The sequence below is a fragment of the Rhinolophus sinicus genome, chromosome X, assembly GCF_036562045.2.
Source record: "Rhinolophus sinicus isolate RSC01 chromosome X, ASM3656204v1, whole genome shotgun sequence".
Lineage (NCBI taxonomy): Eukaryota > Metazoa > Chordata > Mammalia > Chiroptera > Rhinolophidae > Rhinolophus > Rhinolophus sinicus.
Genome location: NC_133768.1, coordinates 38,141,276 through 38,157,369, shown reverse-complemented (window position 1 = coordinate 38,157,369; position 16,094 = coordinate 38,141,276). Strand labels below are relative to the sequence as shown.

Sequence of the window (16,094 nt, the reverse complement as noted above, 5' to 3'; positions counted from 1 at the left end):
GCAGCGCCCCCTGCAACTAAAATTGAACATGGCACCTTGAGCTGAGCTGCCGTTGAGCTCCCGGATGGCTCAGTTGGTTGGAGAGCGTCCTGTCAACCACAAGGTTGCCGGTTTCAACTCCCGCAAGGGATGTTGGGCTGTGCCCCCTGCAACTAACAACGGCGACTGGAGCTGAGCTGCGCCCTCCACAACTAAGACTGAAAGGACAACAACTTGACTTGGAAAAAAAACTCCTGGAAGTACACACTGTTCCCCAATAAAAAGTCCTGTTCCCCTAAAAAAAAAAAAAAAAAAAAGAAACAAAAGAAAAGCTAAAACCATTCCCCTTAAAATCAGGAAAAAGGCTAGTTTTCCCACTTTCTCCACTACTATTTAACATAGTGCTGGAAGTTCTAGCCACAGCAATCAGACAAGAAAAATAAATAAAAGGCATCCAAATTGGTCAGGAGGAAGTAAAATTGTCATTATATGCAGATTACATGATACTATATAGAGAGAACCCTAAAGACTTCACCAAAAAAATATTAGAACTGATAAATGAATTTAGTAAAGTAGCAGGATACAAAATTAATATTCAGAAATCAGTTGCATTTGTATATACCAATAATAAAATATCAGAAGGAGAAATTAAGAAAACAATCCCATTTCCAATTGCTTCAAAGACTATATAATACCTGGGAATAAATTTAACTGAAGAAGTAAAAGATCTGTACTCAGAAAATTATAAGACACTGAAAAGAGAAATTAAAGAAGATACAAATAGATGGAAACACATACCGTGCTCATAGATAGGAAGAATTAATATCGTTAAAATGTCCATACTCACAGACAATAGTTTAGTGGTTACCAGAGGGTAAGGGGGGTGGGGGGTGGGAGATGAGGGTAAGGGGGATCAAATATATGGTGATGGAAGGAGAACTGACTCTGGGTGATGAACACACAATGGGGTTTATAGATGATGTAATACAGAATTGTACACCTGAAATCTATGTAATTTTACTAACAATTGTCACCCCAATAAATTTAATTTTAAAAAAATGTCCATACTGCCTAAGGCAATATACAGATTCAATGCAATTTCTATCAAACTACCAAGGACATTTTTCATAGAAATAGAACATACAATCCTAAAATTTATATGGAACCATAAAAGACCCCAGACAGCTTCGGCAATCTTGAGAAATAAGAACAAAGTAGGAGGTATCACAATACCTGACATCAAATTATACTACAAGGCTACAATAATCAAAACAGCATGGTACTGGCATAAAACACACAGACACACATAGATCAATGGAACATAATAGAGAGCCCAGAAATAAATCCATGCCTTATGGTCATTTAATCTACGACAATGGAAGCAAGAATTTACGGTGGGGTAAAGACAATCTATTCAATAAATGGTGCTGGGAAACCTAGACAGACACATTCAAAAAAAGGAAGCTGGATTACCTCTTTATACCATATACAAGAATAAATTAAAAATGGAGTAAAGACTTAAATGTAAGACCTGAAACCATAAAACTCCTAGAAGAAAATATAGGAAGAAAGTTTACAGATATTACCTGGAGTAATATTTTTACTGATATATCCACTCAAGCAAGGGAAGTAAGAGAAAAAATAAACATGTGGGATTACGTCAAACTAAAAAGTTTTTCACAGCAAAGGAAACCTTCAATAAAACAAAAAGGGATCCTACTGAAGGGGAGAAGATATTTGCCAATGATATATCCGATAAGGGGTTAATATCCCAAATTTATAAAAAACTCACTCAACTCAACTCCAAAAAAACAAACAATCCAATTAAAAAATGAGCAGAAGACATGAAGAGACATTTTTCTAAAGAGGACATACATATGGCAAACAGACATATGAAGGAATGCTCAACCTCACTAATCATCAGAGAAATGCAAATAAAAACCACAATGAGATACCACCGCACCCCAGTCAAAATGGCTATCATCTATATATCAACAAACAAGTGTTGGCGAGGATGTGGAGAAAAGGGAACCCTCGTGCACTGTTGTTGGGATTGCAGATTGGTGCAGCCACTATGGAAATCAGTATGGCGGTATGTCAAAAAACTGAAAATGGAACTACCTTATGACCCAGCAATTCCACTCCTAGGTATCTATCCAGAGAAATCCAAAACTCTAATTTGAAAAAATTTATGCACCCCTATGTTTATTGCAGCACTATACACAATATCCAAGCCATGGAAACAACCAAAAGGCCCATTGGTAGATGACTGGATTAAGAAACTCTGATACTTTTATACAATGGAGTATTACGCAGCCATAAAGAAGAATGGCATCTTACCATTTGCAACAACATGGATGGACCTAGAGAACATTATGTTAAGTGAAATAAGTCAGACAGAGAAAGACAAATACCATATGATCTCACTTATATGTAGAATCTAATAAAAGAATAAATGAACGAACTAATCAGAAACAGCCTCAGAGATATAGAGGAAAAACTTTGGGTTGCTAGATGAGAGGGGGGATGAGAATAAGGGGAAGGTGAGGGGATTAGAAAGCACAATCAGTAACCACAAGATGGCCATGGGGATACAAAAGTCAGCTTGGGGAATATAATCAATAATGTTGTAAAGATTTTGTAGGGTATGCAATGGACACTTGTCTTATTAGGGAGACCACCTCAGGGATGATGTAGATGCCTGATCACTGCACTGTACACCTGGAGCTGAAGCTGAATAATAATGAATCTCAACTATAATTTTATATATACAATATAGTCACAAGAAGTGAAGTACAGCATTAGGAATAGAGACAGTGGAAATGTAATGGCTCTGTGCCATGTCAGAGGGTTAGTGGATGGGGGGAGGGGGATTATCACTTTGTGAGGGATATAAATGATAAATGTCTAACTATTACATTGTTTTGTATACCTGAAACTAATAAAAAAATAAAATTAAAAATATACCATCAATAACCAAGACTAAGAAAAGATATTGACTACACACCAAATTGAAATCTACACTATATAAAAAATCCATATAAATCAATAAAAAGATAAACACCTGAACAAAAACAAGAATAAAGGATATGAACAGGCAAGCTACAGAAGAGAAAATCCTAGTCAATACCATATAAAATGTTAAATAACCTTTACTAGTAATCAAGGAAATGAAAATTATAAGATACCAATTCACAATTCCCAGATTACCAAAGTGTAAACAGTGTGCCCATTCTACAATTCTATATATAGGAAGAATATTGCCATATTGCAGAAAGTTCTATTGGGTAGCACTGGTCTAAATCATGCACTGTTTGTACCATTGGTTTGGCTGCATAAGGTTACAGAACTCCGCATTTTAACATCGATGCTTCCTGTTCAAAAGCTGAAGTTTTAGCTATTTCAGGAAGCTGTATCTTCCCAGCCAATTGCAATCCATGTTCTCAGGGAATTAGTTTAACATGCTATTAGAATCCATGTACAGCATCACACAAAAAATGTAAGTGTAAAAAATACCATTCTTTTTGTTGCAAAGGCTGGTAATAAAATACTACCAAGTGCTTCCCCAGTTCAGAGACCTTTGCAGGGCTTAAAGGGAGTAGGTCAAAGTCACTTAACGTCCCTTAGCAGTAACATACACCGTAAAAGTAGAAGAGTTTTAAGGTTGAAGAAGCTGAGGAAGAAAATTTCTTTGGAGAGAGCTGGTGGAAAGCTGCGACATTTTCTCTCTCCAACAATAGAAGAGGGAGGAGTATGTTTGCCTCACCCCCAATCTAGTAAGGACTTGAAGAAGACAACTTGCTTGATATATGTCCAATAGAGTTTGGGAGACACAGAGGACTTGGCACCTGATTTGCATCTAGAAAAACTTTACCGGTGACAGGCAGGCTGAGGCTGAATGTGGCAGGGGTTGCACAGGGGGTAAAGAGATCAAGGTCCCACCACACACACACACACACACACACACACACACTCTCTCTCTCTCTCTCTCTCTCTCTCTCTCTTTCTCTCTCTCTCTCTCTCTCCATGAGCCAGATATGGACCCTCTGGAAATGAGGAGGGCTGAGTTACTTTGGAAAGAGGGCTTTCTGCTAGCATCAAGGTAACCTCAGCAAAAAGATTGGAGGTGTACTATGGGACTGGAGACTGGGGGTGAGAAAGAGATAATGTTAAACAACTTGTTGGAAAAGAGACACTGCTGTGCTAAGAGGAAACTGTAGTCAGGGGACCTAGCTGGGGAATCAGCAAGGAAACCAAAAAAGTACCAAGGACAGGAAGAACTGGTCTTTGGAATCTGCCACATGTGGAGGGCACCAATATCAGATTGCATCTTTATTAGTTAGGTCAAAGTATTTCTGTCCTTTGTATCTCCTTCCTTCCTTACTTGCTTCACCCAAAGAGACAGAGATGGCCTAGTTGTTGAAGGTGAGGTGGAGGGAGAAGAGCTGGCTAAGAGAGTAAAGAAAGAAAAAGCTGAGTGTGTTTCCTCTACCACTCAAAACTTCCAGCCTGAAGCACTGAAGCAGGCATTAACTGGGGGACAGATCTTCCTTTAAATGAAGTTGCCTGTTTTCACTACTACACGCAATCAGACTTTTTTAAAAGTAAAATGAGACTACCACTGACTCTCAAAATAAAAAGGATAATAAGGGAATATTATGAACAACTTTATGCCAGTAAATGTGACAATTAAGGTGAAATGAACCAACACCTTGAAAGACACAAATTACCAATGTTCATTCAAGAAATAATCTGAATTACCCAATATCTAATAAAGAAATGGAAACTGTAGTTTAATGCCTTCCCACAAAGAAAACTCCAGTCCTAGATGACTTCACTGGGGAAGTCTATCAAACATTTAAGGAAGACATTCCAATTCTACACAAATTCTTCCAAAGAACAGAAGAGGGGAGGGAATACTTCCCAACTCGTTCTATGGCTTCATTATCTTGGTTGTAGTGATGGATTCATGGGTGTGTATATGTCAAAACTTATCAAATTGTGCACTTTAAATATGTGCAATTTCTTGTATGTCAATTATACCACAGTAAAGGTGTTAAGACAGCTAAATCAGTACTTAGAGACAGTCATAGCATTCACAATATTAGAAAAGGAAGCTATCAAATTAATGCTCTAAGCTTCCACTTTATGAAACTAGGAAAAGAGAAAATTAAATTCAAACTAGCAGAAGGACAGAAATAATAAAGATACAAGTAAGAACGAATGAAATTGAGGTTTCCATTTCTGGCCACAATGGAGTATGTCCTCTATAGCCTCTCTCTTCTACTGATTATTGCAACTAAAAACCCTGAACAACATATGTAAAGCAAGTACTTGGGGATTCTGACAAGTAATCAAAAGCAGGCATACTCTGAAGGTAAGTCAAAAAGTGGAAAAGCAGCCCATATATTGGTTCCTTTTTTGTGCCCACTCTGTTTTTTACAAGACTTTATCCCAATGGCATATGAACCCCCACAAGCCATGAGTTCATCCAAGGGCTGTGCATGCAAAGAAAAGCAAAGCCTCATACCAAAGCCCTAAGAACTGAACTAAACTAAGATTTAAACCATAGCTCAAGTCTGAGAGGAACACCTGAGTGACACATGCTTGAGAGACCTGAAGCAGGACAGCAAAGCCTTTGAAACTGCACAAAGACTTAAACTACCACTCAGGTCTCAAGCTAACACCTGCATGGTGCATACGCAGCACAGACCCTAAGGAACACAGCAAAGCCTTTGAAAACTGAACTGATCGCAAGTAACACCCAGAGAAGGTGACACAAAACTCATGGTCTGAATGTAACCAGGTTTACTACATGATAAATAAAGATTTAAAACAACAAAACAATCACCAGTATTTAGGATAGATTCCAAAATTATTCAATGTAACAAAGAACCAACAAAATAAAGAAACTAAAAATAAAAATTGAACAAAAATTGTGGAAGAGCTGGGGAGCAGAAGGCCAATGTGTAATTCAGCTACAGCTGTATCTTTCTTAGAAGGGAGCTAAAACTGAAAACTCCAGAAATGCAGGTGTGGGGTATTCCCTGAATCCAGGGAGGTGCTCATCAGAATTAAAACCAGAGACTGTGAGAAGAGGCTGTCCTTTGAGGTGTGACTGGAAATGCATTAGGATTACTCTATAACCCACATGTTCTGCACTCCTACACTAACATGAGTCTTCATTACTTTTAATATTGTGCAGTTTTTATATAAAGGAATTGGGATTCCAAGGCTGGATTGTACCTCTAGCTTGCTTTTCCTCCTTCCAGGATACCACTGAAATGAATGAGACTCACAGTCATTACAATCCCTGGAAATACTCGAAATGGGAAAAAGCATGCCATCAGCAGACCAGAAATCCTGACGAATCTCTACAGTGCAGCAAATATGGGAATTACTGAGCAATAAAGAGGAAATTGTACCTCAAAATGTCCCTGGGAGAAGCTACCGGGAGGTGGGTGCGCGTCCGAACAGGGAGGCTCTGAGAGAGAGGGTGCCACTGCCCTGGGAGGCATGGGCTGTGGGGAAGCCACCCGGGAGTCACCTGGGGTCAGCTGGGCGAGTCTGACTACAGATGGAGCTGTGACACTAATCTCTAACAGCTGTTGAAAAGCAGATTCAGATTCAGTCAGTCTGAGGTGGCCCCAAACGTCTACATTTCTACCTAGAGCCCAACACGCCCAGGCTGCTGGTCTATGCACCACATGGAACAGTAGCAGCGCTCTAGACAGACTTCTTTGGGATGGGCCCACTGAGTTGCCACTGTGAGTGGGAGAGACAAGACAAAGACTAATATCTGAAGAGTTTCTGAATCCCCAGGAGGGGCCCAGAGCAAAAAACAGGAAAACAAACAGACATGGAAAAAAGCAGCTGTGCCCAGGACTGAGATACTGCTCACTGAAGCCCGCCACCGTGGAGTAATGTCCTCTCCAGTTTAGTATTTTTTTGAATAAATAGATAATACAAAAGACAAAAGAGGTGAGTGGGAGAGAAGTACTGATAAAAGGAGGAATCTGAAAACAGGTATCATCAAGTCAGCTTTGGGAGAAGCTGAGAGGAAATAAGAAAACAGAGAACTATGTGAAGGTTGACACTGTTCATTCTCATCGTGAGGGCAGACAAAGACATGTGGGTACCTGGCCTGGTAGAGTTAAAGTTCACTAGCAAAGATTTTTTTGTCCACACCAACTCCAATAAACCAGGTAGGATAATTTCTCTGAGGTTGAAGACAAGACTGCGAGTCTCAGACTTAAAGGACCCACAGTATGCCAAATAAAGAGGAAATATCACACCTGCATCTACTTCTCTTTTGATGAAAATGCAAATGCCCAAGAGAGGGAGAAAGTCTAAAAACTTCCAGAAAGGAGGGGAGAAGGCAGGAGAAAAGGCTTGGCACTTCTCATTAGCCAACCAGGATGCAGGAAGGTAAAGATGGGATCTAAGGAACAGCAGTGGCGGCACCCTGTCTCAACCCCAGAAAGAACAAGGGGCTTGTAGAAGGGCATTAGGTGGGGGCACCCTGTGAATATCACAACAACTCACTTCATCAGACCTGAGTTGTGTCCCCAAGGCTGAGGGTTCTAAGAGCTCCTGGGCATGCCTGCAAGGCTAAGCTCTCACTGCCCTGCTAGGTTCCCCTCCCCTGTCCTGACTGGCTGGTGCGTGCTCACCTGGACAGTTCTGCATTGTGGGTTCTCCATCTGCCCTCCCGGCCTCTTCTCCGTGTCCCAACCTGAAGATTACATCTGGTTTGGCCACCAGGTATCCTGTGGTGGGGAAATGACACAGGACTTTGTTATTAATGCTGGAAGCATTCCAAAACTGAGGCTCATCCTTGCAGGCTGAGGATGGTCTGGCCTTGGTGACTGTCCCATGAGCACAGCTATTTGCCCCTCATGCAGAACATTCACAGAGAAGACGAGAGCACAAACATCCTGTACAGGGTGCAAATGGGATTATGAATTCTTGACAGTGAGCCTTAGGCCTGAATTCATTCAGGGCTTCAGATGTCCCTGAGCGTGCAGCAAACGAGAGAGGGAGACACGAGTGGGGGCATTCTAGTCACACTGTGGAGTGGTCCCTCACCCACAGAGACCAGGTGGCTGTAGTTCTCCAGCATGACATCCCTGTAGAGGTTCTTCTGAGTGGAGTCCAGTTGCTGCCACTCCTCCAAGGTGAAGTCCACAAACACGTCCCTGAAGGTCAACAATTCCTGCAACAGTACATTACTGTTTAGCCCAGATTGTTGGGCTCGGGGAAGTGGACATATGCAATGTATACAGAATGCCTAATCTGTGTCTGTCCTAAGGATCTCGATCTTTGCCCCCACTCAGAACCCTGACAGATGAGGACACAAAGGCACACAGAGTGTAAAGTTACTCACCCAAGTCACACAGCTAGGAATTAGGGATTAAAAATCCATGTAGTCTGGTTTCCACACTCACATTTGTAAACATGACACTGCATTGCCTTTCTCTATATAATTGTTTTATGCTGTTCACTGTCTACAATTTGACACCATATAGGATATACAGTGTTTATGTAACAAAATTATTTTAAGCTTTATGAAGAAACAGATGAAGTGTTAGAAATATCTTACCCTGGAATTTCATTCTTTCAACACATATTTATTGAATAGTGGCCAAGCTGATAAGTTCTGAGGATGTAAAGATTAATAAAAAGTAACACCTCCTGAACTGAAGGAGCTTTGGTCTAATAGAGGAAAAACAACAACACTTACACATTCATATATGAGAGGGAGGGAGAAAAAGAGGGAGGGCTGCCCACTGAGGGCAGTAACAGAGGTAGGACTAGGAACAGAGGGGAAGACGAAGTCAATTCTCTTTGGGGTTGACACCGAAGGCTTCACAGAGGATATAGCACTAGAACAGTTTTAAACACAGATACACAGTCATGCCTGTGAGATCATAGAAAAGATATATATTAGTCTCTGTCCCCGGTTGCTGGCACAGAGCTCCTAAAACCCTTGTAATTTCTTAAGTGATAAGAATATCAGGAACATCTTTTGTTCTAATATGTGTCTTGAACCATCCCTGACACAGGACTCCTGAAACCCTTGTAAGTTCCTAAGTGATAAGAGCACTAGAAGCATCTTTCATTCTAATGAGGTGACTCTGGGTGGGCTCCTGGATGGGGGCTGGTCCCCAGAAAGACCAAACCATGTTTAGGAGCTTGGCATTTTCAGCCCCAACCACCATCCTGTAGAGAGGGGTGCAGGGCTGGAAATGGAGTTAATAATTGATCACGCCTACGTGAGGAAACCTCCATGAAATCCCTACAGTGGGGGATTCAGGGAGCTTACAGGTGGGTGAACACATCTACATCTTGGGAGAGTGACACACCCCAGCTCCACAGGGACAGAAGCTCCTGTACTCAGAACCGCCCCAGACCTCACCCTGTGTATCTCTTCATCTGGCTGTTCATCTGTATCCTTCATCATATCCTTTATGTGTTTCCCTAAATTCTGCGAGCTGCTCTAGCAAATTAGCCATGATGAGGGATCACTGGAACCTCTGACCTACAGCTAGTTGATCAGAAGCACGGGTTATAAACTGGGCTTGTGACTCACATCAGAAGCGGGGTGGAGGCAGTCTTGTGGGACTGAGCCCTTAACCTGCGGGATGTGATGCTATCTCCAGGTGGTAGCTAATGTTAAAACTGAGTTAAATTATAGGATACCTGGTCACAGAAAATTGCTTGTTGAGAGAAAAAACCTCCATGTATTTGTGGTCTAGATGCATCAGAAGTGAAGTGTTCTGTATGAGTAGTAAAGGAGAAACACAAGAAAGACACAATAGGAAAGAACTGGGTTTTTCTCCTATACAGAAGGAGACTGAACTGGGGTTTTCCTTTACAACGACCAACAGTTCTAATCTTAGCTAATCAATTGTGAGACAAACAACAGGAAGCCAGAGGGTCTGTATCTGGCCTCATCAGCAGATTGAAGTAATAAAAGGAAAGTCTATGTTTGGCTTGTCACCACCAAACAAGAACTCACTTTTCTAAGTGTACGAATTCCAATAACCCACCTATTTACACTCTGGATTCCATCCTGTCACACCCATACTTGGTGGTCTTAAATTCAAGAAGACATTTTGCACTCACAAGGCCCCAACAGGCACCAGTTTTACTCAGCTCTGCAGAAGGATATGAGACAGGAAACAGTGTGCAGAAGGGCAGTTACACGCATATGTCATCTGCAGGAGTTCTCAGAGCAGCCCACTCCCTCCTCTCACCCCTCCCAAATGAAAGCTCAGGTGCTAGTGACCATGACCACACTGGTGAGCACAGGGGGCCACCTGGCTTAGAAGCCCTAAGCTGTCAAAATTCAATATGCACATAGCCTTTGACTTAGAATTCTGACCTCTAGAAAGTTATCTTCCAGATCAGACATACTTACACGGATACAAACTGAAATGTACATCAATATGTATCACTATGCTGTCTATGGCATCAAAAGGCTAGAAATATTCTAAATATACATCCCTGGCAGAAAGGTAAATATATAATGGTATTTCCAGCCAATGGAATATCAAGCAGCCATTTTCCTAAGTGGGCTATAACCTTGGGTGATTTTGTCCTCCAGGGAACATTTGGCAATGTCCGTAGAAATTTTTCATTTTCATGACAAGGGGGTGCTGACATCAAGAGGGTAGAGGTCAGCGATGTTGTTAAATATCATCCAATGCACACAAAAGCGCTCTACAACAACATAGCATTATCCAGCCTAAAATGTCAAGAGTGCTGATGTGAGAAAACCTGGGGTGATCAAATACATAGTGAAATAGGATGATCATGAAAAGGACAAAAATGTGCTGTAATGTGTGAAAAAGAAATAAAAAGAAAAAAGGATTCTTATATCGAGATGCATAGATATGCATACATCATCTCTGGATGAATTCATAAAAAATGAAGGAGACAGGGACAGGATGAGAGGGAGAATTATTTTTCACCTTTTGTTGAACAAAGATTTTGTTTGAATTTTTTTACAATGTGTACAAATTACTTTTTTAAATGCTCAATTCAATTTATTAATGCTCTATTCAGAATATGTTTCTAGAATTTTGGCATGTGTATTCTTAAATGAAAATGGTCTATAGTTTACATTTTTGTAGTATCTTCTTCAAATTTAAGGTTAAGTGGCTTCATAAAATGAACTGGATTCCTTTGCATGATTTAACAGCTGGGAAAAATTAAACATAGAAATGATGTGGTCTTTACAATGTTGTGAAAGTAGTAATTAGCCTCGGATTTGAGAGGGCAAATTTGAAGTGTGAATACCTTTTACTTAAAATTCTAACTTCCAGGTGTATTCTCCATAAATACCTGTACTATTGGACAAATAGACACATAAAAGGTTGTTCAAGAGGCACAGTTTATAACAGAAAAAGAAAATTGAAAACCTAAGTATCCATGAGTAGAGAAAAGGTTAAATGGTATATCCGTGCCATGAAATAGGAACTGAAATAATCTTTATGTATTGATGAGTAACACTACCCAGAATATAATCAGGTGGGAAAAGCAAGATGGGTATGGGAGTAGGATATCATTGGTGCAAAAACACACACAACATTATGCATGTATCTATTTTTAGTTAATTAAACTTACGTCAATACATCCGTACCATATTATCACCAAACTGTTAATAGTGGGCATCTCTGAGGAAGAACGTGGTATGGGATGGTGGTGAGAAATAGGGATGTTTTGGCTACTATTTTTTATATCTATTAAGCATGGATTTACTTTCATTATTTTAAACATAATGTAAAAACAAAAAGTGAACTGGAAGTGAAGAAATGGAAGAAGCAAGGTGAATCTATGTATTTAAACATCTTCTCTGGAAAGGAAAAGAAAAAAGATGAGGTGCATTTCCCAGAGGAAGAAGTAGATGAGAAAAGTCTTTGTCTTTCTATCTTTTCATATTCTTTTTTTGTGGGGAGGGTAAAGAACGGAGTAACCAAAGGTGGATTACAGGTTGAACAGAAAACAGCCAGAGCAGAGGGGATTAACAGATTTTTCAAGGTTACAATATAGATTCCCAAAAGCTGCCTCAAGCTCACCTGAAACAAAGTAGGAGGAACAAAGTAAATGAGGAACTCACCTGGGACATGGCCATCCTGTTCTGCCCTGGACAAAGGATGCAGATCTACAAAGGCAGAATTAGAAGGGTTAAGATCACTACATACAGACATAAGACCATCATCACCAGCCTAACAATAATCACCTTTGCACCCTGGGTAGAATAATCTGGAAACATGGTCTGGTAGCGCCAGCCTGTTCCCTTGAGATGCTGCTAAGCACATGTGGGTTTTGCATGCAGAATTTTTTTCACTTCCGGGACAGATGTATAACTTGTGTTTAAAAACATCTTCTCAGGGCTGGCCCGGTGGCTCAGGCGGTTAGAGCTCCATGCTCCTAACTCCGAAGGCTGCCGGTTCCATTCCCACATGGGCCAGTGGGCTCTCAACCACAAGGTTGCCAGTTCAATCCCTCGAGTCCTGCAAGGGATGGTGGGCTCCACCCCCTGCAACTAAGATTGAACACGGCACCTTGAGCTGAGCTGCCGCTGAGCTCCTGGATGGCTCAGTTGGTTGGAGCGCATCCTCTCAACCACAAGGTTGCCAGTTTGATTCCTCGACTCCCGCAAGGGATGGTGGGCAGCGCCCCCTGCAACTAAAATTGAACATAGCACCTTGAGCTGAACTGCAGCTGAGCTCCCGGATGGCTCAGTTGGTTGGAATGCGTCCTCTCAACCGCAAGGTTGCCAGTTGGACTCCCGCAAGGGATGGTGGGCTGCGCCTCCTGCAACTTGCAAAGGCAACTGGACCTGGAGCTGAGCTGTGCCCTCCACAACTAAGACTGAAAGAACAACTTGAAGTTGAACGGCACCCTTCACAACTAAGATTGAAAGGACAACAACTTGACTTGGAAAAAAAAAAAAAAGGCCTGGAAGTACACACTGTTCCCCAGTAAAGTCCTGTTCCCCTTCCCCAATAAAATCTTAAAAAAAAAAAAAAAAAAAAAAAAAAAAAAAAAAAAAAAACAGAAAAAAACCCCCATCTTCTCAGAAGCTATTAATAACATCTCCTTTCTCTCAATAATTCTATTCCTGGAAATTTATCATTAAAAAGCAATTATAAATGAGCACAAATCTGCAAGGATGTTAACTGTAGTTGTTGCCACCATTCAAAAATCTGGAAGCAACTAAACCTCCAGCAAATGGGACTCCACTAAAAAATAAGAAACACAAAATGGGAATACCATGTGGGCTTTAAAAATGCTACGAAATCTTGTTTTTATTTCTTAACATGTTTAAAAGCAGGTTACAAAAAAGCAACTGCAGAGTGATCCCATTTGTGAGGCAGTATGTATGCATGAAGGAAGAGCAGTCTAGAAGATCATTTATTAAAATGTTGACAGTTACCTTTGAGTGGTGATTTCACCTTTCCTTTTTTGTTTACTTGCATTTTCTCATTTTTGGCAGTGAGTATTAATTACTAGTCAAATATAAATTTAAAATTATTACAAATCACTGATTATCACACTGAGCCTTACAGGTGACAGACCCCGAGCAAAGTCTGAAGGACAGGGATGTCTTACTGTGGTTTGGAGGGAGGAGACAAACCAGGCCTGAGAGGGAGGTGAGGGGCACAGCACTGGTCAGTTCCAATGGAGCTGACATTGCCCCCTGCACCCTGCACCCTTCACTGTCCCACCACCACCCTGTTCCTGCCCCATCCCTTTCCCCTCTCCCATGAGCTCCATCTGGTGGCCATGCTCTTCCTTGTTGGGCAGTTTTGAAAAGAAAGGTTCGGCAAAGAGCTTTTGTGCAGAGCAATCATTACCGTAGCAATCCCTGTGGCAATACTGCGACAACAGGGTTCAGCACCTGTAGCTTAGGAAGTCATGTTCTCCATTACAGGAGTATCAAAAGGAGGCAGAACTAGATGATAGCATACCTAGAGAGGACTCTGAAATCTCACAAATTAAAAAACAAACGAACCTAAAAACAAACAAGAAAACCTATTCTTCACTGTAGGCAGGGTAGAGAAGATTCAACACCTCTTAGAGGCAGGTGGGACTTTCCTACCACAGGACTGACTCAAATCCAGCAATATTCAATGGCAAAAGAAGGAAACATAATGCTGTGTGCACAAGTGTGTTAGGAGAGGAGAAAACCCCATGAGGCTGGTAGTGATCCTTCCCAGCCTGATCCTGCCCTTGCAGGCAGTGCCCCTCCAATGGTCTGTTAACTTCCACTTCTCTCCTCCAATAGGGTCCAACTGCTCATTGTTACCCAGTCCTTCATGATGGCTAGAAGATGAGGCAGCATGCCAGCTTTGCTCTCTCTCAGCTGGGACAGAGGGAGGGACAGAGGCCACTGTGGGTCCAGCTGTTCTAGGACCCCCTGTCCTGTGAGCCTCCTCATTTTGCCCTGAGCATCTGGGTCTGGGCTCTGGGCTGAGGCTTCTACTCCAATTCCCCTCACAGCTCGCTGGTTCCTGAGAAGGCAGGACCAAAGGGTTCAAAGATAAATGCATCTCAACTGGGACCATCACTTCAGCACCTGGTCACCGTCTCTGACCCCAGGAACTCACCTTCTTCTGAGGCTTCAGACTGGGTCTTCTGCAGACCAAGGAAGCCCAGGGCAGATAAACTGGAGTCTGAACAATGGTGAGCAGTGGTCTCAGTTATGCATCCTGACTCTGGAAAGACAATGACCACACAGGAGATGCAATGAGCAACCTCTATGGAGTGAAGTTGAGGAAAGCCCAAATGTTTTACTTGACACCAGGAGGCACAGTGCCTCATTCTAGTTTTAAGAGGTAACATTTAGCAAGAGCTTAATTTTCACCGGACGAAGAGCTAAGCATTGCTTTATTTCAGAAGAGTCCAGGCTCCAAGCAAGCTGACTGCTTGCTCTGCCGCTTTTATTTATTCAGTAAAAAAGGTGAGTGCCTACTATGTACCTGTTCTACTTCCTTGTGTTGGAGATGCATCAGTGAACAAAATATCAGAGTTCCCCAATCTTGTGGAGCTGTTGTCTAGCAGGGTAGATAGTAAGCAACAAACTTGATAAATAAGTTTAGGGTACATTTGAAAGGCATAAGTGCTAAATGACCAAAAAAAAAAAAGTCTCCCCCGGTTTACTAGCTGTGTGACTATGGACAGGTTTCTGAGCCTTTCTGTTCTTCCTTTCTCTACATAAGATGAAGATAATCATAGTACCTACTCAACAGGGCTATTGTGAAGATTAATGTGAAATTCAACGGTGCCTCGTATTCACTAGGAACTCAGAAAATGGATGAATCACTCAATCACTAGCTGACCCCCCACAGTCCGCCCCCCAATACACACCCCCACGACCCTGTCACTCAACCCCCTGGGGCGCAAACATCAGCACAAAGTCCCTCGGACCCACCGCATCAAGCGCATCCCCAACTCCGCCTCCCCTTACTTTGCTCCCAGGAATCGACAACGCAGGGCGGAGAACATCAGACATCGGGACTCCCACCACCCTCGGGGTCAAGAGAGCACTTCCGCTCCGTCACTCTGTCACCCCGGAGCCGGAGTTCAGAGCGGCGCGCACGCGCAGGAGCGTTGCCCGCCCCCCACCCCCGCCACCAATTGCCAACATGGCGCTCTTAGGGGACAATGAGTCTGATGTGGTTCCCTAGGAAGCGGGATGGAACGACAAGTGCATGCGACCATTTTTCGCGACGAGTCGCACGAAAGGCCAGGGAGGCATCTCCGGGCGGCGAGAGGCGAGCGGGCTAATCCAGCGGCTCAGGTCCCGCCGCCTCCGAGGTCCATGCCAGGCCCCTTCTCCCCATTCATTCTCCTGCGCGGCCAGCCATCCTTGTCGCCGCTCCACCCCACCCCACCCCCCGCCTCAGGGGGTTTCGCGTCCCTCCATCTTTCCCAAAGCCACGCTTTCCGCTTTCAGCTACTCGGAATCAGAAGAATAGTGGTGCCTGCTGTGGGCCACAGCCGCACGTGGGGGCGGGGCCGGTCCCTCCGAGCTCGGCTCTTCTCTCAGGCGCAGGGATCGGAAGGCAGGGGTCAGGGTCAGTAGAGGAAATGTCCTGGAA

The 16,094-nt window shown here is 42.6% G+C and overlaps 1 protein-coding gene across 6 annotated transcripts in view; it reads right to left on the bottom strand.

The window, feature by feature from the left end:
- Positions 1–15,585, bottom strand: part of ZNF674 (zinc finger protein 674) — a 29,217-nt gene extending 13,632 nt beyond the window's left edge. Inside the window, exons 1-6 of one of the 6 annotated variants that reach the window (XM_074324017.1) lie at positions 15,461–15,585; positions 14,601–14,708; positions 12,104–12,148; positions 10,032–10,139; positions 8,068–8,194; positions 7,653–7,748 (exon numbers count right to left, since the gene is read on the bottom strand). In XM_074324017.1, coding sequence (XP_074180118.1) covers positions 7,653–7,748; positions 8,068–8,101 — 130 coding nt within the window. In that variant the 5' untranslated portion in view covers positions 8,102–8,194; positions 10,032–10,139; positions 12,104–12,148; positions 14,601–14,708; positions 15,461–15,585. Of the gene's footprint in view, positions 1–7,652; positions 7,749–8,067; positions 8,195–10,031; positions 10,140–12,103; positions 12,149–14,600; positions 14,709–15,424 lie in introns of all 6 variants that reach the window. The other 5 variants (XM_074324016.1, XM_019717409.2, XM_019717410.2 and 2 more) reach the window with 5 other exon arrangements.
- Between the last annotated feature and the right edge of the window lie 509 nt (positions 15,586–16,094).